At 50.6% G+C, this 22,784-nt stretch overlaps 8 protein-coding genes across 8 annotated transcripts; 3 read left to right on the forward strand and 5 right to left on the reverse strand.

Annotated features, from left to right (window-relative positions):
- Positions 1-166: 166 nt before the first annotated feature.
- Positions 167-1,173, forward strand: ASPSYDRAFT_32205 (PIG-F family protein; the record flags this gene model as incomplete). The annotated part of the gene is made up of 3 exons (XM_040844951.1): positions 167-571; positions 622-929; positions 1,011-1,173. 3 exons carry the CDS (start codon positions 167-169, stop codon positions 1,171-1,173), a joined length of 876 nt encoding a protein of 291 aa, XP_040701946.1.
- A 341-nt stretch (positions 1,174-1,514) lies between these two features.
- On the reverse strand, positions 1,515-3,835 carry ASPSYDRAFT_1029216 (uncharacterized protein). The gene is made up of 2 exons (XM_040839775.1): positions 3,719-3,835; positions 1,515-3,663 (listed from the first exon to the last, which is right to left on the reverse strand). Exon 2 carries the CDS (start codon positions 3,432-3,434, stop codon positions 1,695-1,697), a length of 1,740 nt encoding a protein of 579 aa, XP_040701947.1. The 5' UTR covers positions 3,435-3,663; positions 3,719-3,835; the 3' UTR covers positions 1,515-1,694.
- Positions 3,836-5,915: 2,080 nt separating this feature from the next.
- On the reverse strand, positions 5,916-12,526 carry ASPSYDRAFT_79349 (uncharacterized protein; the record flags this gene model as incomplete). The annotated part of the gene is made up of 6 exons (XM_040850992.1): positions 12,177-12,526; positions 11,253-12,128; positions 7,818-8,407; positions 7,683-7,715; positions 6,202-7,622; positions 5,916-5,998 (listed from the first exon to the last, which is right to left on the reverse strand). The coding sequence occupies exons 1-6, from the start codon at positions 12,426-12,428 to the stop codon at positions 5,916-5,918; spliced, it is 3,255 nt and encodes a 1,084-aa protein (XP_040701948.1). The 5' UTR covers positions 12,429-12,526.
- A 266-nt stretch (positions 12,527-12,792) lies between these two features.
- On the forward strand, positions 12,793-13,392 carry pex4 (putative ubiquitin conjugating enzyme (UbcJ); the record flags this gene model as incomplete). Its single annotated transcript, XM_040852317.1, has 2 exons — positions 12,793-12,949; positions 13,067-13,392. The coding sequence occupies 2 exons, from the start codon at positions 12,793-12,795 to the stop codon at positions 13,390-13,392; spliced, it is 483 nt and encodes a 160-aa protein (XP_040701949.1).
- A 388-nt stretch (positions 13,393-13,780) lies between these two features.
- On the reverse strand, positions 13,781-15,389 carry ASPSYDRAFT_1030026 (putative GPI anchored cell wall protein (Dan4)). The gene is made up of 3 exons (XM_040839777.1): positions 15,342-15,389; positions 14,705-15,261; positions 13,781-14,587 (listed from the first exon to the last, which is right to left on the reverse strand). Exons 2-3 carry the CDS (start codon positions 15,157-15,159, stop codon positions 14,215-14,217), a joined length of 828 nt encoding a protein of 275 aa, XP_040701950.1. The 5' UTR covers positions 15,160-15,261; positions 15,342-15,389; the 3' UTR covers positions 13,781-14,214.
- Positions 15,390-16,839: 1,450 nt separating this feature from the next.
- Positions 16,840-17,955, reverse strand: ASPSYDRAFT_1029360 (YbhB/YbcL family Raf kinase inhibitor-like protein). Its single transcript, XM_040839776.1, has 2 exons — positions 17,784-17,955; positions 16,840-17,726 (listed from the first exon to the last, which is right to left on the reverse strand). The coding sequence occupies exon 2, from the start codon at positions 17,724-17,726 to the stop codon at positions 17,115-17,117; it is 612 nt and encodes a 203-aa protein (XP_040701951.1). The 5' UTR covers positions 17,784-17,955; the 3' UTR covers positions 16,840-17,114.
- Positions 17,956-18,128: 173 nt separating this feature from the next.
- Positions 18,129-20,224, reverse strand: ASPSYDRAFT_152979 (uncharacterized protein; the record flags this gene model as incomplete). Its single annotated transcript, XM_040842246.1, has 3 exons — positions 18,129-18,975; positions 19,023-19,460; positions 19,518-20,224. The coding sequence occupies 3 exons, from the start codon at positions 20,222-20,224 to the stop codon at positions 18,129-18,131; spliced, it is 1,992 nt and encodes a 663-aa protein (XP_040701952.1).
- A 521-nt stretch (positions 20,225-20,745) lies between these two features.
- On the forward strand, positions 20,746-22,068 carry ASPSYDRAFT_153290 (aspartate aminotransferase family protein; the record flags this gene model as incomplete). The annotated part of the gene is made up of 1 exon (XM_040842267.1): positions 20,746-22,068. One exon carries the CDS (start codon positions 20,746-20,748, stop codon positions 22,066-22,068), a length of 1,323 nt encoding a protein of 440 aa, XP_040701953.1.
- Between the last annotated feature and the right edge of the window lie 716 nt (positions 22,069-22,784).

Below are 22,784 nucleotides of genomic sequence, written 5' to 3' on the forward strand. Positions count from 1 at the left end.
AATTAGATTCCTTTCTTGATGTCAAGCGTTTCGCCGGAATTTCCGCCCTCCAAGGTACAAGCACCCGTCTGCAAAAACAACATCCCATCAAGCAGGCGCACAGCGCCTCCTACTCCCACACCAACCTTCAGTCCCGCTCCCGCTTATCAGACCTAACTCATTCACAATGGCTTCCCCAGCCCCAAGCCAAACGTCGGCTACCGCGACAGCTTCAAGCTCCAAACCCAAGCCCTCTCAACCCGCAGTCCCAATTCTCCCCTCACAATTCGCCCGCGTCTATGCTGTCGCTCACCCAGCGCTCCTCCTCTCGCTTGTTACTTACCGATTCAGCTCCGTCATCGATAATCCCGTCAGCGAGCTCCTCGGTGACATTCCCTACCTCGTTGGACTGCAGGTCGTCTTCGTCATGAGCTGTCTCCCACCGGCCGGGAGCGAGAAAGAGAGCCCCGGGGCCGGAACGGACGACACCAAGAAAAAGGTGCCCGGCAGCGCTCCTAGACGTCGAGGGAAGCCGTCTGGCGCTGGGTCACCCTGGTCGGCTGGTTTGATACAAGTTGTTTGGAAATTAACGGTAGCTAGCTTCTCTCTCTTATCTCCCATATCCGTTACATACCGACATAGCTAATTGATCAACTTATACAGCCCGCTCTCCTCTCCCTAACTCTAACAACACTCCTGGCGACTCCTGTCCTCGCGTTTCTCCTCATCCTTTTCGGCGCCCCGCTAACAACCCACCACGCCCTGACCTTCCTTTGCGCCGCCCACATGGCGCTCCTCTCCTGCTTCCCGCTCATCTACGCCCACGGCGTCGACGGATCCGTTTGGAGGGAGATCTGGGGTGCTTATAGGCCAATGGATTCCGTCTGGGGCGGCGCCTTGGGAGCCTGCTTCGGGGCTTGGATTGGGGCTGTGCCGATTCCCTTGGATTGGTTCGTTCTCGCTTTTCTCATATATCTTTTCTTTTTACGTTTGGAAGTTTGACTAACGTGTGCGTGTTTGTGTTTGGTTAGGGACCGTCCGTGGCAGGCGTATCCGATCACGATTCTTACGGGTGCTTATATCGGGTATGCTCTTGGTGTGCTTTTGGGGAGGGTTCCGGGGATGTTTGGGAAGAGGATTGAGTTTGCGCCGGGCCCAGAAGGTGAACAGGAGAGGAATATTAAAATTGACTAGTCGGCTTGGTTGGTTGGACTGATCAATCGACCAACTGGTTGTCTGACTCAGGTTGGCCCCGTGGTCGTAGCACGTACGGGTCTGGGTTCTATTTACTGCATTTCTGGTTGCATTATTATTGGAAGCGGCTGGCGGATCCAACTTCCATATTATATTAGACATATTGTGCTACACTTTTTCTTGTTTTGTATTTATACCAATGAAACATAATGGAGAATAGAATAGATTCTAGGAACCGGCCTATGCAAATATAAGAGGATGATGGTGTACAATAAAGAGCGCTATGGGGAATCCGCAACGCAATGGATATCAAAACAGCCAGCCAACCCAAAATGAAAATTGCTCACAAAGATGGCAAAACAGAACAGAGGAAAAAGGATTCATGTTATGTATGTATGTGGTATCACGTCATAATCGAAGAAGAAAGGTCTAGGTTTTGTCTTGTCGTTGAAATATCCTTCTCATGGGTCAAAGGAAAACAGGAGAACAAAGAGAAACTGGACTGATAAGGGTGGTTGAGGTTAGATCATATTGGCAACTTCAACCCGGCGAGTTGCCTGCCAGGGTCGAAATCGATCGTCCTTCGTGCGTGCATCAGATCCGGACCTGTCTCGGTCGTGGTTGCGCTCGCGATCCCGCTCTGAGTCTGAATCGCTTTTGTAACGCGAAGTGATCTTTTCCTCCGCTTGTCCCGGGGAGCTGTTTGGAGGTGAATCGTCGGGGCGTAAGCGCAGGTATTCTTGAGACTCGAAGCTGCGAATGGGGTACATAGTTCCGATGCCAACTGAGTCTCGCGCCATGCGATTGAGACGTTCGACGTCGTCTCGTAGGCCCGAGAGTTGTTGTTCTAGGTTTCGACGAGCTGTTTGTTCCCGACGGAGTAGCATAACTAGTGCGCTGTATTGTTGCACTGAGATAGCGCCAGAGTCACTGTTTAGGGAAACCATGGATGGGGCTTGCAGGGCCCGAGCGCGGTGGATGTCACTTATGCTAGGGCGAATCGTGCTGGTGCTCAAAGGACGGTCTGTACCAGCTACATGTTCTGTGGTCGGGGAGTCGTCGCGACTTTCCGGTGGGGTTCGGCCTGAGGACTTGGACTTTTGACGTTTATGTTGTGATTGATCTTGGTTGTTTTTCTGGTTTGGCGAGTTTGTAGGTGTGTCTGTACGTCCGCTTTGCATCCGGGCAATCGCGAATTCTAGGTCGATAAGTTTGACTTCCAACGTGGTCAAGCGCTGTTCGAGCGAAGCGTTGTCGTCATTCTGCATGGAGCTGATGAGCTCTCCGACATTAGGAGGCAGACCCGGGGAAATAGGGCCTGGCTCGTCTTCTGGTTCATCCGCCTCAAAAACCGACACCTCCGCGGAAGGTTTGGAGGCACTAGCCACTGTAGACCGGGTAGGCGGCCGGGAAAGCTCGCTATCAGAAGCGGCGCCGTATGCAGTTGACACAATATATTCCGATTCTACGCTCCCCCGTCTCTTCCACTGTATCGGAGACATACGGTGTTCCTGTGAGAGGGCACGAAGGGCCTCTGCACTTCGAGATCGCCGTTTAACGTTTCGCATCTGACGGTGTCGCATTTCGTCCGGGTCGCTATTTGCATGAGGACTGAGTTTTCTATTGCTCGGCTTTTTACGAGGGTTGATAACCTCCTCGAGTGCATGACGGGATCCATCGTCCGAGAATATCAAACTGGGTAAAGTTGCACGTCTTTGGCGGGGTTCGGTGTCTAGTTGTTTCAATACAGCGTCTAACGTTGTCAATGTCTCAGGGGGTTGTTGAGCCTGGCTACTCTGTAGCGAGCTTCCTGATTTTGAAGGCCCCGGCGACTTCTTTCCATCATTCGTGCGGGCTGTGTTATTATTTCCAAAGTGGAGGTCCGATATGGGATCATCCATCTCGTCTGTTCGGCTCCGCCTATTTCGTGTGAAGATCTTCCTCATGACAGTCTTTAGTGTGCTTCCGGTCCGACGATGACCAGCCGCATTTCCTTGTATTGATGTCAGGTTTTGAGGGTATGGTAGCCGCGGAATTCCACCCTGGGGTCGCCGTGAGGAGACCACGAGATCCTTGGAGCTCATGGGAGGTAAAGCGGTATCATATGGCTCAGCATCAGCTGCGAGGACAGCCGGCGCTGAGAAGTCTCGCTGTGTAGGAGGGTCCCGGACGGAACTACTTCTCCCAATTGGTTTGGACATTTTCCTTTCGAGAGGCATGGATCGGATTAGTATGATGGTTGTTGAGGCAGCTGAGGACATGCGCCCACCGACGACGGCGATGGACGGGGTATCAAGTATGAGAAAGAATGTATCAGTAAGGCTTCGAACCCAACAGTGTTACCGCTCGAAGTATTAACAAAGAAAAGGCCATGCATGAAAGAGGTGAAAGCGAGTGTCAGCGAAGAGAATTGGGGTATATGAAACTATCGGCGGATTGAACTAGAGTCACAGCGAAAGGTATCTCGGATTGGCGGGCTAAAAGTCGGACCAAACAGGGGTCAGTGACAAAAGAAGGGAGCACTTTGGGGAGGGGTAATGTTTACCTTGGCATAAAGAGCTCCAGGCATAATCGGGTAGTTATAGAAATTCGTTGATGAGTTGTACGGGGCGCTCGTAAGCAAGGTATACGGGGCTCGCGCTCGTGGCCACAGGCCAACAAGGTTTAACGAGAGACAGATGCGAGACGCAAAGGAGCAGCTAAAAGGCGATCATAGGTATGAAGAAAAGCCAGGGAGCGGTACGGTTTGCTCGTCCGACAGGCCGAAGCGAGGCAGGCCGGGATGTGAAGACAAAGAGGATGATGGATGCAGCGCAACAGCGGCCGACAAGGTGCAAGCTCCGCCCGGCTAATATCTCACTCACAGACTCTCAGGCAGGAGCCCCGGGTCGAAAAAGAAAAGAAGGACGGGATCTGTGGAGCTTATCAGACGGGGCAGAACTCATGTCAAGCAGGGAGTGGTGGACACTGGATGACGCTGCATGGCCGGCGGAGACGGGCGTTTGAGATATGGCGAGGTGGGCCAATTGCAGGCTGGACTCTGCCAGGCACGCCGTTGTGTTGCGAAGGAAGGACAAGAGGCCGTTGAAAGCAGATGGAAGAGCACAGAGCGAGGAGAGGGCCAGAACAAAAAGCGAGACGGCGAGGCGGCGAGACCAGGAACAGGAACAGGAACAGGGGAAGTGTTGGTGGATGCTGAGGGGAAATTACTTTGGGCGTCGCAGTGAAGTGGAGGGAGCGACTCGGAGCAAAAGCGTCTGTGCTGAGCGGCCGTGTTTCAGGTTCTCGTGTCAGGCTCTTTCAGTCACCAGTTGGCCGTCACCACTTCCAGCTGCCAGGCTTCCGGCTTTGGAACTCGTCAACTGCCAGTTGTCGAGCCATTGACCGCTATAATGACATCGTCGTCTGTTTTGCCTCCTGGGGCAATGGAGCAGAGGCTGAATGGGAGTATCCGAAACAACCACAGGCATCGGCCCCATATCCGGTATGTGCTGTTGACTATCACCATGCTATCAAAAACACTTGGAACAAAAACTGGACCTGTTTCTCCCAGGGCAAGTCTACCATTTTCCTGCAAGGAAATGTGCTTCGTAGTCAGTTGCCCGCTGTTGGGAATGGCATGTTATTGACCCCTATTCCAGCGTGGCGCAACTGATCCTCCGTGGGACACCAAATCACCACCAGAAGCGGGTTACACTACTTAAAATTGCTTACGGAGCAGGAGCTGATGAGGACTCGACCTGAACGACCTGCCCCTTGGTTTACTTTGTTTGCGCAAGGCCCACGAGTGTGCAGCAAGTACGGAGTAGTCTTGGAGTTAACTTGGACTCCTGGTGCGCTCCCTTAAAATATATCCTCCAATCCCAAACCTTGGTCGTCGACTAGATTTCTCCAGAAAAGAACCGCCTTGCACGGATGGCCTTTCAGCTTGGGCGCCATAGTGGAACTCGGCCAGCGAAGGCGCACGGTTATTGCTCCACCGGCTTCTTGTTCTGTGTTCTGGAACAGGCTCTAATGTCGATGACTGCATATCTCGCACTCCACTCTCGGTTTCATCGAATTGGAGGCTGTTCGTGTTCTATAACGACAGGAATGACCGCGATTTTCTATTCAAGAGTTCTTTCAGAGTTTCGCGCCTTTCTTGATCATGCGATAATTAGGAAACCCTCATGCTAAGACGAACTGAAACACCACACTGGTCAAGTCGCGTAAGTATCAGAGCAAGGCCGCGATCACAGAGATCACGGAGACGCCACCGAGCGGAGTACACATGTGCCACATAGGGCCACGAGCGGCTTGCTGGCAGAGTCTGGCACCATGTCACTCTGTGAAAAAGTATCATGAAACAGCGGAAGTCTTTGCCCTACCGATCAGAACCCCCGCATTTCCGCGCTTGTCTGTCTCAGCAAGCTTGAAGAAGGCATCACTCCGAAACGCCCGCCCGGCTACTTACGGGCCGTAGTTCGGCCCCGTGGCACTGAGGTTCAAGTGCGGTTCTTTAGGGTATGGGCTCCCCGGAGGCATGGTCGATATGATTTGGAATACAAAAGTTCAAGTGAGAACCCTTCGGGCGGCATGACTCAAGTTTCGGAAGTTTATCTGGATAAAGAATATCGGCGCCGATCGCCGACTAGATCCTGATCCTTCTCACAAAGCGGCTTATACTCGTGTTCCGGCGGTAGCAGGCTCTCGCCCGCTTCCAGGCCTCAATGCATGACTGGAGGTTTGGGCAGATACCAGCTTCAAAGCAACTCCCCAGCGTCGGGATAGCGCAAGTCGGTATGCTCTTCGAGATGTGCCATCCATCGTTTCAGAAACCCGCTTCCTCTGTTCGGGAATGTCAGCCTTCTCTACGATAGGGAAAGCAGGGTCCGGAAAGAGACATTGAGTCCGTGAAACAAAGGCAACTTACTTGCTTATTGTCTCCGAATCTCCACAGACACAAAGATGTCGTTTGGGTCGGGTCATGGCCACTTGATCACGTCAGATTTATCCAAATATAGCAAGAGACTCGTTGGAGGGAATTACCATTCAGTCGTCGCTTCTCCCCAAGAAATCCGACCTCGTTCTCACTATTACTGCGCACGAGACTCACTACGACGGCCTCTTTTTCACGGCCCTGGAAACCATCCACACTGCCCAATTCCAGGCCTGGGTACTTCTCCCGTAGCATCTGAGACAAAGCAGCTAGCTGCCCGTTGTATGGAGTGATGACAGCGATGTCTTCAGGCCGCACACCAGCCTGCACGAGGTTATCGACATGTCTTGCAACCACCAGCGCTTCCATCTCATTGCTCTTGCTCTCGCCAAGTAGTGCCTCTTTTTTCGCTGCGTCCTCATCCTCGACCTTTTCCGGAAAATCTCCCCCTTGTGTGTCCCAGAATACTACCGGCTCTTTGGTGTCATCTGTTTCCTGTACCTCATAGGGCAGGTCCTTCAGGAGTCGAGACTTGACGCTCTCGTCAGCGATAAGTTTAGCCTCGTATAGTTCATCTGACGGGAACCGCATGATATTCTCATGCATTCGGTACTGCGTGGTCAGCATTCTTTTGATACCTGGCCCATGCATCGACAGCAGTCGGTCAAAGAGGGTTGTCTCAAGCGAGAAGCTTTCAGCCGTGCCTTTTTCACCATTGTGGCCATCTTCCTTCGATTTCTGTATAGTAGATTTCACAGTCGGTGGGAGTTGCAAATGGTCTCCGGCAAGGACAACCTTTGGCGCAGACAGCAATGAGATCCAGCACTGAGCTTCCAATGCCTGGCTAGCCTCATCGATAATAACCACGTCAAACTTCTTGTTTTTCAACTGATGGCCTCCAGCTCCGTGGAGTGTTGCGAGTACAACGCTGCTCTCACGAACAAGGTTATCCACACACTTCGATTCCCGATCCCGAAACTCCCTACGTAGCTCCTTCAAGTCCTGGTATATTGCACGCTTTTCTCTACCAAACCTGGTCTTCCGAATGCTGGCTTGTTTTTCATCAATTTCTTTTCGCACGTCTCTCACAATAGCAGCAGCCTCGGATGTTTGAGTCAGAACTTCCAGTGAGTGCTCAAGAACCGAAGGTAGCAGCCGGGCCGGGTGGCCGATGCGCACAACCGGGATCTTGTTCGGAGCTAGCCTTTCTACAATGTTGTCAACCGATATGTTTGATGGCCCACACACAAGAACTCGAAGGTTCCTCTTGACCATTTGGGTAATCAGTTCAATCAGGGTGTGCGTCTTCCCTGTACCGGGTGGCCCGTGTATGAGGGCAATATCGCTGGAGGCCAAGGCAAACCGAATTGCTTCTTTCTGGGAGTCATTTAGTGTTGGGTCCACAAACTCAACCTCCCCCGAAGCTTCATAGTTTGGCTGCAGCGGAGTCGTATGCCCAAAGGCGACTCGGAGGAATTGTGTATAGTCAGCTTCCGTCATCTTTCCCATCTTCTCCATGGTTTGGTTCATCCTGTGCAGAATTTGGATTAACCAGGCTCTCATAACAAAATGTCATATCCCAAAGACGTACCGTCGATAAGTCACATCGTTCGCAAGTTTGATGCTGCAACCCAGAATTAGCGATGCCGTACAACCTTGTATACGGCCTTCATCTAGAAAGCCAGAGTCCCAGTTCTTTAATTCTGGGCAAGCAAGAGAAACATACAACCAAAGTTTCTTCCCCCACAATTCTTCAATTACCTCTTCATCCTCCTCCTTTGACCGACCACCACCTCCTCGCTGCCCAAAAGCAACCCACACACTGCTTTCCCCGACCCTTGTCACCACTCCCTCCGGACCTTTTGGGCGACCGCCCTTCCCACTGGCCCCATCCTTCCCTTTCTCCTTTCCCCCTCCTACCTTCTTCCCCGCACCGCCAACCTCATTCACACGAACAATATCCCCAACACGTATGCCATGCGCACCAAGCTTCGGTTTCCCATTTGCACCAAGCCTATCGTCCTCACCACCATCTTTTCCCTTTCCACTTCCGGAAGAAACGGCCGCGTCCGCCGCAAATTCACCTACTAGCCGGCCTCCAAGACCAGTCCGGTACTGTGAGAGGATTACCCCCGTTAACGCATATCCGGTTGCTTGGAGGGTGCGCCGTGTCGACGGTGATGCAGAGGCTGTGCTGGCGAGTTTGGACGAGGATACTTCGGCTTCATGCTCTTTTAGAAGGAGCTGTTGTTGTGTTTCGGCGAAGAGGGGTACGGAGATTGGTGTTTGCGGGGCCATTAAGGGCTGGCTCTGGGTCTTGGATGTGATAATTTGTTGCAGTGAAAGATCTCTGCTTATGTGTTTAAACGTAAGGATTGTAAGCGAAAGCTATCCTGTAATTCCTAAGTTCAATTGAAGAGTTGTTTGGAGTTGGAGCTTGAGCTTGTGCGGGGAGAAAGAAAATAATGCAGTGACTTCATCGGCACCCGTACACAAAGCTTAGTCAGGGGGTTCTGTTTTCGGGTTTATGCAGTCGAGGCCCCCAGTACAAACTGACCTCGAATTTTTAGGTGAAGTTTGCTGTATACGTTTACAAGATCTGGATGCAGCTATATTTCTTTTTCAAAAAAAAAAAGGTATGTCTATAGATGTTTAGATTTTGGTATCTGTTCCGTCTCACCCCGGCTGCGGCTCGTAACTTGTACAATATATATAGTTATTTATTTTCGATCACTACTTTGGAGAGCGCTGAAGGAAGAATCAATAGCCATGTCAAGCGACAATCGTAGCGATTACAAACGGCCAATCTCATTTGCAGCCATATGATAAGTTGGACAGAATTGGGTAGATTAAAATGCGAAACTAGTAAATAGGCCTTTGTAACGCCAGTGTTGCATTAACTAAAGTAGGTATCGTAGTACATGTGTGAAACTGAAGTGATATCACAATACAAACAAAGATCAGGCGTGATATCATAATAACTCAATAAAAAAGAGATCCAGCGAATAGAAGGGACAGTCAAGGGATGTTTAAAATGACACTCTTTCAGAAGCAAACACTGCCATAAACGCCGTTTCTGATGCATTATGTATTGTAGAAGTGAATATGGTTCCCAAGAGACCGCATGTTGTGATACGGTTGATATCTTCCAACGGTTGCTCTGCCCGTGATAAGACGCTCCAACTCCTTCTCAAACGAAGGATCATCTGCCAGAAACACGCGGAATTCGCGAAGACCCTGCAACTCTGTAAATGCCTTGAGCACTCGGCGATTGTACTTGTTCCGATTGATAGGAGAGCCCCTTGTTCCGTGGTCGATAACACTTAAGGAAAGGCGCGGAAGGTCAAAATGTTCGCGGATAAAGCGACGTAGAACAGACCAAGAAAGTATCATAGATTCCTCGGCCTTTGGAGTTCTGGCGTAATTTCTGAACGTCATTGGGAACTTGAACGACAAACGGCGAATTTGCATAGAATATGAAGTGGGTATGGAATTTAGAAAACGCATAATGGGGTCGGGTTCTTCCTCCACAAACATAAAATGGCATTTGGCAAAGAGTACGCGGCGACAGTCCTGATAAAATTCGCGGTTCACAAGAAAATAGGGTATGGGGGAGGAGAAGCAGGTGCAGCTGGTAGAGAACGCGGTTTGACGAGTATCACAGAAGCACGCTGCGCAAAGAGGAGAGCAAGTGCAGCAACAGGAAAGTGCTGAACCTGATGTGGGTTGACTCTTCCGATCAAATAGTCCCACCATTGCTGTATTGCGCTCTATAGCAGACAAGAATGGATCCGAGCGCCTAACCAAGACATGCTCGAGAATAATGAGCTGTACTTCCTTGGGTAGCTTTGCAAACGGAAAAGGAGGTTTGTCGTCAGTAAGATTACCAGTCAATCTCCATGCAGCTCGCTTTATTACAGGCCGGATATCGTCGTCTTGATTGTCGCTGAAATGGAACGCACAGTGAACCAGAGTTGGAAACGGATCCATTATGCACATTAGCCGACTCGCAACATCAAGCTCCTTAACCTTGCATTTCAGACTGAAGCATCTGAGAGATGGCATTCTCTCTTTTGCGTTTTGACAGAACTGTGTCCATATGTTCAGGGTGGTGCGGTGAACCCCACGGCTCAATTTGAGATAACGGTAATTTGCGCCAAGAGTCAGATGTAGGTGTTTTAGACGGGGCAGCCCCCATTCTGTGGCTGTCATGAAAAGCCTGTAATCTTGTCTGCCACAGAGATGGACAGAAAAGAGGTTCCGGGAGAAGAAAAGGCTCCCAAGCTCCTGGCGAATTGTACGGGATGCCATGAATACTTTAACAGGAAGTGGAGGATGATCGCACGGCCCATAGTAAGGAGACGACCATTTCGCCGTCCATGGTGTCCTTGTCATACGCAAAGGTTTGCCGCTACCACACAGTCCCAGATCGGGTTTGGGTCGATGTTTCTCAACGAGGATATCGATAAGGCAAGGACGTAATAGACCAGCGTATTGCAGGATCCTGATTTTGACATTTTCCGGTAAGTCGAGGAAAGTGACTTTCTCTCGACTATTTGTCCCAGGTGGATTGTCAATCTCCATGGGCATCTTGCTTGTTTCGCCGCCGGTATCGGGTTGAGTTTGTTCGGCATCCATTTCGAATGCCCGACGAAAAGCATCCTCATTATCATGACAATTCAACATCATTATACACTAGAAACAACCAATGTGTTCCACGCGTTAGCAACGGCCCCAGAGGACGCGTTGAAGCGCGCGAAAGTTTTGGATACGTACCGACGGTGAAAGTAAAGCGGACGACCGAGTGACCTCGTGGGGTCCAGCACTCAATGATGGGGGAGAGATTGAGAAAGCCAGCAGTTTAAACGAGTAAATATAGAGCGGCAGGTCAAGAGGGACATGCCATGAATAGATGAGTGAATCGGCGGGGACAAACTCGTGAGCAGAAGGGAAAGTTGGAAGCAAATGAAAGATAAGGCGTGGAGTGAAGAAATACACAAGCGAAGGGCCTGGAGACATCAAAACAATCCCAAGGACCGTTCCGGAAACTAGCTCAACTAGAGCTGCCTCAACCCGCAGGCACCTACTCGTCTTCAACTTTGACCTTAGGTTCGTCAGTCAGCAAGAAGCTTTTTGCGCTCTCTTCCTCCTTTTTTGGTACAGCTCGACTGCCATTTTTGGGAGCCATGCCTTTGATTTCACTTTTGCACAGCTTCGTCCCAGCAAGATCGCAATCACCACATCTCCTACCAACTGGTAAGCAGACTGTTTGCCCCAGGCCTACTAGCAGTTTGTTAATCTCGTGCCATTTGTCTTTTGGCAGCCATGATTCCAGCGACACGCGAGTTTCTTCGGGTGTTTTCGTCTTGTGCCAGCCCCATAGATTGGTGATACGATGCACATGGACATCAACCCCGATACCCTCGTGTTTCCCCCACGCTGCGCTCATGCATAGATAAGCCATCTTTGGGCCGACGCCAGGTAGTTTCATCAATTCGGCCGGAGTGGAAGGAATATCGGAATCATACTGATCACGAATGATCTCGGCCGTCTTCTTGATATATTTGGTTTTGTTGTTGTGAAACCCTACGGCACCAATAAGCGAATTGAGCCGCTCCGGGGAGACAGCTAGTATATTGTCCAAATTCAATGTGCTATCTTGAAGCAATTGAGACGCTGAATCGCTGCCATCCCCTGTTTCCTGCTTGATAGCTGGGTCATCATTTTCACCCAGCTCGGTGTGCAGTCGCTGCATCGCCACTGCGGTGACTGTGTCCTTGGTTTGGGAGGACAGCATCAGTGCAATCAAGGTCTGAAAACGCCGATCCCGTGGAGAGGACGCACGCCAGTATAGCTCTGCACAGCCCATTGTGTCCACGGGTGCCGTCGGGTTCTCTTCGCGCATCTTTTTGACGGTCGAGTATATTGATTCCCAATTCGATGGAGGCTCCACGGCGATAGAACCATCTTCACTCTTGATTTTCCGAGCAGGAGCTCGGCGCGCTTTGGAAGGCGCACTCTCACTCTTGACGCGCTTCTCAGCATTATCAGGCGTCGACGACGACGCAGTTGCAGTTTTCGTCGCAGCAGTATTTGCTTTCGTCTTGCGTCGTTTAGTTGGCGGCTCCAAGATATCCTCAATGTCGACTGTATCAACTGACGAGAGAGAAGAGCTGTCATCTTCTTTCTTGACCGAATTTGCTCCGTTCAATTCTCCGTTATACGCGAATCCCCCGAGTAAGCCTGAACGGGACGTGCTGCGCGTTTGGCGACGCGCAGGAGGCGACAAGGCCTGCAGAACTTTTGCCGTTTCTTTGGAGGCGCGTGATGTACGCATAGTTTCGGTGAAGTCTTAGATATATTCAGGATAGCATTAAACAGGCAGATTCACATGAACTGAAGTAGAATGATAATTTAAGATCGACGAAAATTTACAGGGGCGAATGAAGGATTCCGACTTACACATGGTTCGGCCCCGACCGCGGGAGCTCGTCTGGAGAGAAGACCCACTGCGCTTTAAGCCTCGGCCGTGCCGCTTCAGGCCGATGTGCTTCTCAACGCCTCTTTATTTCTACCGCATTTCCTGTCCGCGCCCAGCCACTCGACTCACCACAATTCCACCCCTCTTTGGTATAGCACCCTGATAAATCCTCGACCTCTCTCAATCGACTACGGCATTCCAATCCCCATAGATTTGAACCATGCCGCCAGCGTCAACAACCCAGCGCCTACTGCGCGAACTGAAAGACTACACCAACTCCCCCAACGAAGCCCTCCTCCACCTCGGCCCAATAGACGAAGACGACCTCTTCAACTGGGAAGCAGTCCTCAAAGGCGTAAAAGGAACACCCTACGAAGGTTCGTCCCGTCATTTTACCTTTCACCCTCGGCTACTGTCTCCTGCGCCCAAACCACAACGCGCGCCCCCCTCAAAAGCCAAACCTACTGGTTAACTAACAACCCACTTTGAAACAGACGGTCTCTGGTCCCTCTCAATCCAAATCCCACAGAACTACCCCCTCGCCCCTCCCACAATCCGCTTCACGACGCGAATCTCACACCCAAACATCTCCTTCACGACCGGCGAAATCTGCCTCACGCTGCTGACAACCGAGCACTGGAGCCCCGTGTACACGCTCTCGACTACGTTAACCGCGATCCACCAGCTTCTTACAGATCCGAGGCCTGACTCGCCGCTGAATGTGGATGTTGCGGCGTTGTTGCGCGATGGCGATGTTCCTGCTTGGGAGAGCATTGTGAGGTATTATACCCAGGAGGAGAGGTGGAAGGGAAGGGTTTGAGTTCGCGACTTGTTTGGTTGTTCGACGGGTCGGTGAATTGAGAGTTGATAAGGGTGATAAGCGCGCGTGCGAGAAAAGAAAGGGAGAGGGAGAGAAAGAGAGAGGTATATACAACCGTTGGACCTGACCGAGTGGTTGGGGTATATATTATATGCCGTGATGATTAGCTTATTGTTTCCCATTTTTGAAAGATTTGTTTTGTTGATATCAATCGCATATACATACTTTTTTTACTATGTCTACATACCCGAACATAATATGCTGTTTATTTTACTTTCCTTACTATGGATTTACATTAGATAAGAGGAAAGGGATTAGGATTAATGAACCGGTTTTGAACTGTTCCATAGAGCTGGCCTGACTTTGCAAAATCTGAATATGCTCTTCGCTAGATGTAGGGGTAGAGACAAGTACAATAAATGCAAAGAGGGTAAAAAAATGTCCAGAAGAAAGCTCATTAATTAAGCAATAAAACACAAACGCCGAGTGAATCGGTGCCTCAGAAGCCCACAGTAAGGACCGAGAGGTATGTACCGAGTATGTAAGAGGTAAGATAGGCACCACCGCCGAATATATACAGAATGCAAAGGATTGTATGTGGTCGGCGTAACGGCGATAATTTACAAAGAGCAGAAAAAAGCATAACGTATGCGATGGAGGTAACAACGCCGGCAATGCAAAAGGAATGGCTAATAGCTGGAAGATAAGATATATGCATCGAGGAAATGAGCGGGTTCGGCGGGGCGTAAATCGTAAGGAATGTTGATGATGTAGGTAGAAGATGGTGACTGGATGGGAAAGGTCGGAGTGGCAATCCGACACCTAGATCACGGCAACAGCGACAGCGGCACCGCCCATCATGGCGAACAGCTCTTTGGCGTATCCAGAGGCGGATGCGCCGTTTGTCTGTAGGCCTGGCTCGGGTCCTGTTGCTGTGCTGCCGTCGTCAGGGCCCTGGGTTGGGTTCACGTAGGCAGTTGACGTGACTGTGACGAGCTCACCGTCAGCGTTTGTCGAGGTGAACGTGGAAATGGTGCTGCTGGTGCTGGGCTCGGTAGTAGTAGTAGCAGTAGTAGTTGGCTCCTCTGAAGAGGTTGGCTCTGTCGTGCTGGATGTTTCGGTGGAGGTTGGCTCAGTGGTGGAGGTAGAAGAAGTCGGTTCGGATGAGGTGGTTGAGGTAGGTGTGTCTGTCGAAGTAGGCTCAGAGGTACTAGTTGGAGCCGAAGTGGGCTCATCAGTGGTCGACGTTGGCTCGTCGGTTGAGCTGGTTGTAGGGGGAGTATCTGTCGATGTGGGCTCTGGTTCTGTCGATGTGGGATCTGGTTCTGTCGATGTGGGATCTGGTTCTGTCGACGTTGGCTCGGGCTCTGATGAGGTAGGCTCGGTGCCTGTTTGGGAGCTGGTATCGGTATCGGTACCGGTATCGGGCTCGGTTGTCGAGGCAGGATCGGTTGTCTCAGTCTCAGTTAAGGTCGGTCCGTCGGTCACTGTATCGCTCACACCAGTAGAGATATCCTGTCTCCTGACAAAAGTAAGACCGTTTGCCAAGGCGAAGTCACGGTCCTTGAGGTCCGCACGGGTGGTGCGAAGCTTCTCAACGAGGCTCTGGACGGCATCTCTGTCGATGTGTTCAATGAATTCGCGGACTTCAACTCGAGAAACAGTGCCGCGCCCGAGTTTTGCTCTCTCGGGAGCCGGGGCTGCGACTGTGGATGACGCAATGAGAGTGACGCAGAGAAGTTGGAGAAGTCGGTTCATGACGGCCATGATGCTCAGTGTGATCGGCTTGCCGCTGAAGTAGAGGGATCACGGAAATGACAGCTGTTGAGCAGCGGATGGGAAGAGTGAATGGTGAGAATCGAGGGAGGCAAACAACAGGATCTGCCAGACCAGGAAGAAGGTCGATAATCAAGATCTCCAAGGTCAAAACAAGAAACCGTTTGCCTGACGTTAGTTCTGCTTGAAAAACAACTCCACTTTTTAATAGTACCAGTCCAGTTCACAATAGAGGGAATGACAGCGACCAATCGCAATCCACCGCTTGAACAGGTTTCAGCGATCTGATCCAGGAGTCGAAGAGAGGAAAAGCCAAAGCAACACAGATGCCAGGAAGGCCCATCGGCAAAAGATAGCGAAGCATGAGCTATTTAAAATAGCTTGTCCAACGCATGGGTGCAGCGCAGCCAAAAAAAGCAGGACTCGAACTGGGCGCCGAGCTGTGGTTGGTGGCGCGACCCAGCAACAAACTTTTTGGTGGTGTGGGCACTGGGCGGTGCAATCGCAGACCAAGCTTCACTGGGAATTGTGTCAGACTCACCATGAATGCGACCATCCGATTTGATCTGCAGTCGGAATTGCATCCTTGAACTATTCAATAGAGGAGCTGTCCATTGCCGTACCTTCGTCCTTCATCCCCAATGCTCGTATAGTGAATCCTTCTGGAAGCATACCAGGCGACTTCACTCGCAATTGCGGCTCTCGGTGGCGTTGGCCGAGACTTGGATACGAGAGATTCACTCCAAACACGCGGACTTCCTATTTCAGGCAAGCTCTGCCATGCGACCTTGCTAGTGCGGTCTTCCAAGTAGCTGGATGCTATCCCCGCTCCATGGAAACGGTTGACTTTGGGTGTTCCAAGGATATGACGCAGTGACTAGATCAATTCCATGGATAGGTCACGCACCGGTTCCTCGCTTGCCAGGGGACTACTGTAACGTACTGCGGAGACTGACTCCATTCGCACAATCCAAGTTCCAACATTATTGATAATGAAAATGACCTCCGACGTCACCAACTTGAATAGTCAAGCAGGAATCCCGTCCAGTTGCTCTTGACGATTCGGAAGTCGGCAGTTCAGAAACCGAATTTAGGCCGGCAACGCCTTACCAGATCTGGAATGACTATAAATGGGCCCGGCCAGAATCCAGATTTGTTCTTGGTCCTTCTGCCAAAGACGATTGGCTGCGACTCTCCGTGCTCGCAAGGGCGAACCCCTGGTTGAACTACTGGAAATAGCTGCTACGCTAATTTCGAACAGCTTCCATTTCAGACCCGTGGTGGATCGAAGTTGATTTCCAGATGAAGAATTTCTTCCTGGGATGGAGCGGGTTGATATTGTATCCTGGCTTAAAAATAACAATCCTCTTCGCTCGCATGGCGCTATCAGCCACATGCGTTTTCGCCGTTGCCATGTGGCATCCAACTCAATTCACCAAGGCCTGAGCCCGCATAATACTCTTATTTAAAGTTCCATGTATTTGACGGCCCGAAATCCTCCTCGATCTTACATATCTTGGGAAAGAACCACAGTTTATCATGCAGATGATATGTCATGACACAATGTGCTTCCCTTCTAATTCCACTATGAAGACCAAGAGGACAAATTGCTGCACGGGCTTCTATATTCGTATACCCCACTCCACTAGCAGTCCGACTAGCAGCATCAATCCTCCCTAGTCTCTACCCACTGTCTTGTTTCATCTGATACTTTCGGTGGCGGCATATGACCTGAACGTTTAATCTCCTCGGAAGAAAGGTAATGCACAACCCCGTGAATTGACTGTTATTGGAAGACATGCTGGGAGACACTCCGACTTGGGATAATGTGTCAATTTAAATAAAGATAGCTCTGGATAGCAGCACGAGACGAGTGCTAGAAACAACGCCAGCATAAAGGTGGTTTGAAACACCGACCAGTAATTTATAACTTTTCAACATGTACCTCAACGGTACTCGTATACTCCAACCCATTCACCCCAACCAGCAACCTTTCCAAGTATCTGCTTTTGGATCTCTTCGGGCGTCGCCAAGGTGCTCATATTATCCGTCTCAATCGAATCGTTCAACGCAATGAGTTCGAAGAAGTAGCGATGGGGACCGGCACCGAAGAATGGCGTAGGCGGCAGATAAACCGAGTCGTGTCTGTTCTTTCCATACTTGAAACCGCCTTGAAGCATGTGTGGTTCCCAGCTATCGTTTTTATTTTGGAAATCAGGGTATTGGACCCCAGTTTTCTCGCGGGAAATCCGATAATATATTCCGTGAATGATAGATTCGGGAATCGGTGCATCTGGGTCCTCACTGACAAGAACGTATTCCATAGTATCGTCCGTGGGAGCAGGCCACGATAGCGATGGGATAAGACCGGCGCCCTCTGAAGTGTGGTCTTTATCAATGTAGGTGCCAGATGGACCAAGCTCGGGGCACTGGACCGCAATTGTTGGAAAAGGATGATTCCTGAATGCAGGGGAGCTAGTGAAGAGCTTGGTGTGCCGCAAGGCTCCGACGCGAGCGACGAGCAACAGGAAACCGACAGTACTATCGAGGTAACGCATCTAATATCGTTAGTCGAACGAATTTCCCTGTTCGAATCTAAGTTCGTTTTTACTCACCGTGGCGGATTATTATATTATGGGAGCAGATGAGTATAGACGTGGAGCTGCGTAAACAATCGAGCTTTGGGAGCGATCGAAAGTCACGAACATTAATGTTCAAGCACAAAGTTCACTTGTTTGGCTGAGGATATAACTGAAAGGAGCGAGCGACGCCCATTCGACAAAGATGTATCTTTGGAAGGCGCAGACTGGAGGCGGTTGCCTCCGACCCATCAAATGTTCTCTTCCATTCAACATAAACCAGATCATTCGAGCTCACATTTTTCGCCTGCACCGCCAGAAATAGCCAATATACGGACAGAGTGCCATATTTTACATTGCAGTTCTTGAATCTGACCCTGTTCACCACATATCAAGCCCTTCCGAGAAACCAGGGATACCGAAGAGCTCCTCCAGAACAGCTGGCTCTATATCCAAGTTTTCTGGAATTCCTAGAAACTCATGAGGGACAGTATTATTGTTGTTCTCTGTCATGCCAATCCTGTCAATTAATTCACCGCAATTGGTTAAACAGTTATCGGCAAGATCCCAATCGAAATTCTGTCGGTGGGCTTGGAGGGCATTGAGCATATCCCGGGCGATTTTGAGAGGCATGTTGCGACTTTCGTTCCTCATGCGCAGGCCGCTCCGGAGCAGAAACATTGTTGCCGATGTCAATGAGAATGCGTGGACTGGGATCCAAAAACCGTGGAACTGAGATTCATCTAGCTCCTGCACGAGATACGCGATGTCCTCTGCTGCCCTTTGAGCATGCATGTAAAATGGAGATACCATGTCATCTTCGACCTGCAACGACCTCTTGTTCATGTTTAGTTGAATGCGGCGAAGTAACAGCTTGACTGCCAGGTATGCCAACCGAAAGTTTGCAGCACCAGGTATATCTAAATGGACACCGCGGAGCACAATGTGCCGAACATCGTCGCCTAGGGACTCTTCCCATTCTCGAAGGGTATGTTCCAGGTTCATCTCAGACGTTTCAGTGGACTGTGGGAAGTCTCTTGAAACACTGTATACATGCTCCAAGTAGCGTGCTAGCACGTCGGTCAAGCTTGATAGAGCAACGAAGACGGATGCAGCGGCCCTGTCGGACGATGTGGCAGAATTCAGACAGATATCTTCCACAGCAGGCAGCGGAACATCGTACTGTGCGCGGTGCACTTGTAGAGGTGTTCCATACGCCAGGCTACACCTGATTAATGTTAGCAAGAGCCGTGGACGATCCCAAAAGCACCCTACCAGCGATCATGTATGAGTACTAGCCACCATATTCTTATCCGGAGGCTTTTCTCCAGAGATGATATGTTCCACCCAGACGGATCTCGATTCAGACCCAATGCATTTGACAGCGCAACCGCCATACCGACCATACCACCATTACCAAACATAGAGGTACTGGGTCTGCCACCAACGTTTATGAGTATAGCCATTATTGATGAGAGCCCAGGGGATAGAAACAGCTCCGAATGGAGAGCCTCATTGGCTTGATTCCAAATATAGCGTATGTCGGGAGTACGGCCGGAAGATAGTTTGGCAGAGCTCTTCCAATATACAAGAGAGTTTGCGTACAAGTTACAAAGAAGGGTAGGTGAGATTTCCCCTTTGTGGGAGGCATATGAGCTCCGAAAGGAAGCCTCGTCAAAAAGAGGAAAGCATGGATTGGCTTTGCGAAAGAACCTAAAAGCGCATTAACGAAGGTTATAATGTGATCGAAGTAGACCCGGATATACATACAGGTTCAAGTACTCGTCGATATCGGGTTCCATGTACTTTTCAATGACCTCGCATTTAGAGGCAGCAAAAGACTGATTTGCAACAACACCCAATGGCCGCCTGGGCACAACATTAAACCGCACAGGCCCCAAATGTCGATTTGGCTTTGAGCTTGTACGAATCAAATACCTTGTTTGAGCAGAAGGAGTTGCGGAAAGATAGCTCTCCAGAATGTCGTTATCATCTGCGACCGCTGGGCTCACGATGTGGGAGCTATCATCGTCTGCTTCGGCAACCATTCCCATAAGATGAGGGAGTCCTTCCGTTCTACCCTCGGATATGTAGGAACTTGCAGCTGTACCTGATGGCGGCTCTACCGGGCTAGCTGCAGGTATCTGGGAGCCGATAGGTCGCTGCGCAGCTCGTGTACCTTGCGACTGAGTCGGAGTACTAGGGTAGGGCCGTTGCAAAGTATCATTTCTACCTCGTATAATTCTAGAAGATCGTGCATTGGATGGGGACTTCCGCGGCCAACTTGATCGCTGCGGTCGAGGGTCACCAGGACGCGGGAAGATGCACTCTGTACCGTAGGCCTGGCACATCACGCAGACCTCCGCGGGGCTTTTTGTCTTGCAGCGCGACTTGCGTTTTTTGCATGAGAAACAAGCCGGATGAAGGTGAGACCGGTACGGCCGTCCTTCATGCAGGGAATTGGCCTGGTCGTCCATCCTGTCAACTGTGGTGTAGAGGATCAGGAATGGGAGTTGGAGGGAGAGCAAGAGATACGGATACTGTGCGGGGAATTCCGCGGCCAACTGACACCAGCGGAGTTCCTTATCAGACAACCTTACAGAGAACTCCATTTTCAAAAGGGACGTGAGATGTACGCTGAGGCTACCTATATACCTCGATCCATGGATTATGACCTAATCTGGTTGGATGTATTGGACGAATTATCCTGTTCTTACGTTGTAAAGTTGGCCGCGGCGAAGTGGTGGGTCCAAGCCTTGAGATAAGGTGTTTCCAGCAGACTACATGAGTCTATCCAGATCCTGACTGAACAACCATAGGACAGCAATGCTCGCCGAGGCTGGAATTACACGTCAAGTTCGCCGCGGCCATCCGCCCGCGGACAGTGACACCTCCATCGGCATATTTAAGACGACCTCTAATCTTGTTCTGTCTTGCGAACAAGCGCCTACCTCGACTTCTCCCTCTTGCCTCTCCCCCGCCCATCCCAACTATCAAAATGGGCTCCATCAATAACGCCACCGCGTTCTTCGCGAAAGCCGACAAATACCTTATGAGCACCGGAGTACCGTACTCTCCCGTTGTCATCACCAAGGCGAAGGGGACTCGACTCTACAGTCAAGATGGCCGGTCAATTCTCGACTTCACATCCGGCCAGATGAGCTCGCTCCTTGGCCACTCTCACCCGGAGATTGTCGAAGTCGTTCAGAAGTATGTCGCCGAGCTCGATCACCTATTGAGCAACATGATCACCCACCCAGTTGTTGATCTCGCCGAGCGGTTGGCCCGTTTCCTCCCGCCTCCGCTGGAGAAATCCTTCTTCCTCAACACTGGATCGGAGTCCACCGAGGCCGCCATCAAAATGGCTAAATGCCACACTGGAAAATTCGAGATCATCGCCTTTGCTGCCAGTTATCATGGTCTAACTCAGGGTGCTGGCTCTGCTACATACTCCGCAGGCCGTCGGAAAGGAGGGCCCGCTATGCCGGGACAGCTCGCCTTCCCAGCACCCTACGCCTACCGCTCGCCATTCCGGAAGCCCGACGGATCCTATGACTGGGAGACAGAGATGGACTTTGCCTGGTCTATGATCGATCGCCAAAGTGTCGGCTCCATCGCCGCATTCATCATGGAGCCAATTCTATCCACGGGCGGTATCTTAGATCCTCCCAAGGGTTACTTCAAGCGCATGGCCGAAGAATGCAGAAAGCGTGATATCCTGATCATTATGGACGAGGCCCAGACTGGCGTCGGTCGAACCGGCCAAATGTTCGCCTTCGAGTACGACGAAATCGTACCTGATATCCTCGCGCTCTCGAAAACACTAGGTTGCGGTCTGCCTCTTGCGTCTGTCAGTACTACAGCGGAAATCGAAAGAGGTTGCAAGGAAGCTGGCTTCCTGTGGCTCACGACCCATATCAATGACCCTTTGCCTGCAGCAGTCGGGAACAAGGTCCTTGAGATTGTTGAACGTGATAACCTCTGTGGGCGAGCTGTCGAACGCGGTGCCCAACTCCACGAAGGTCTCGTGAAGCTGCAGCAAAAGTACTGGTGCATTGGTGATGTCCGCGGCCGTGGCCTTCTCCAGGGCATTGAAATTATCTCAGATCCCGAGACACGGGCCCCAGGCTCTGATTTGGGCCAGGCAGTCTCTGACCAGGCCATGGCCCGCGGACTTTCTTGCAACGTTGTCAACCTCCCTGGCATGGGCGGCGTTTTCCGTCTCGCGCCTCCGGTAACTGTAACAGCTGATGAGATTGCGGAGGGCCTGCAGATTCTGGACGAGTCCTTTGGTTATGTTCTGAAGACTAAATCTGCCTAAAAATAGTTCGAACCGTGTTTATGGACCTGTGGTAGGTACAAGTTTGGGCAAAGTTGCTGCTACTGCACTGAAGAATAATTATAAAATAAGGATAATTTACTGAGAATACCCCGAATCCTGGGTGTTATCACCTACCTGTTCAGCATCTTTTTACTTTGTCCTTGTAGAAATATAATAAAGAACATACTACTTACATGAGACCCCGCCAGCAAATGAGATCTTAGTAGCCTTTTCAAAGAGAATAAAATAATCTACCTTAACTTAGATAATACTTGGTAGTAGCTATTTATGGTCCCGGGGTATATAAGAGACTGCATCATCCAACATCGCCAAGACATATTGACGCCCAAGGAGGTCTATTCCGAAGTTTGGGTCGAATTGCTCGAAGCCCATGCACAGGTATTCCCAGTCGGCTTTGGTAATCTCATGTTCCTCACTAGCCAAAGCTCTGACTTTATGGAAAAAGTTGCCTTTAGGGGTTCTAGACCGCCAGAACCTGTCTCCAATATAACTATTGACCAATTATTTTCTGAACGATAGCGATGTCCTCTGAGGGATGGTAATCAGCTATCGGGAGTATTATCTCAATCGGAAGACGATTGGTCAGGGACCTTTTCTGCATCTGGGCTGCACGCGTTTGCTCGAACTCGCTTTGCCCTTTGACGCGCTTCGTCGATCAAATCGTTTATAGCACGGATGGAGGCCGGGTTTAACAA

Source organism: Aspergillus sydowii (genome assembly GCF_001890705.1).
Source record: "Aspergillus sydowii CBS 593.65 unplaced genomic scaffold ASPSYscaffold_6, whole genome shotgun sequence".
In the NCBI taxonomy this organism is placed as follows: Eukaryota; Fungi; Ascomycota; class Eurotiomycetes; order Eurotiales; family Aspergillaceae; genus Aspergillus; species Aspergillus sydowii.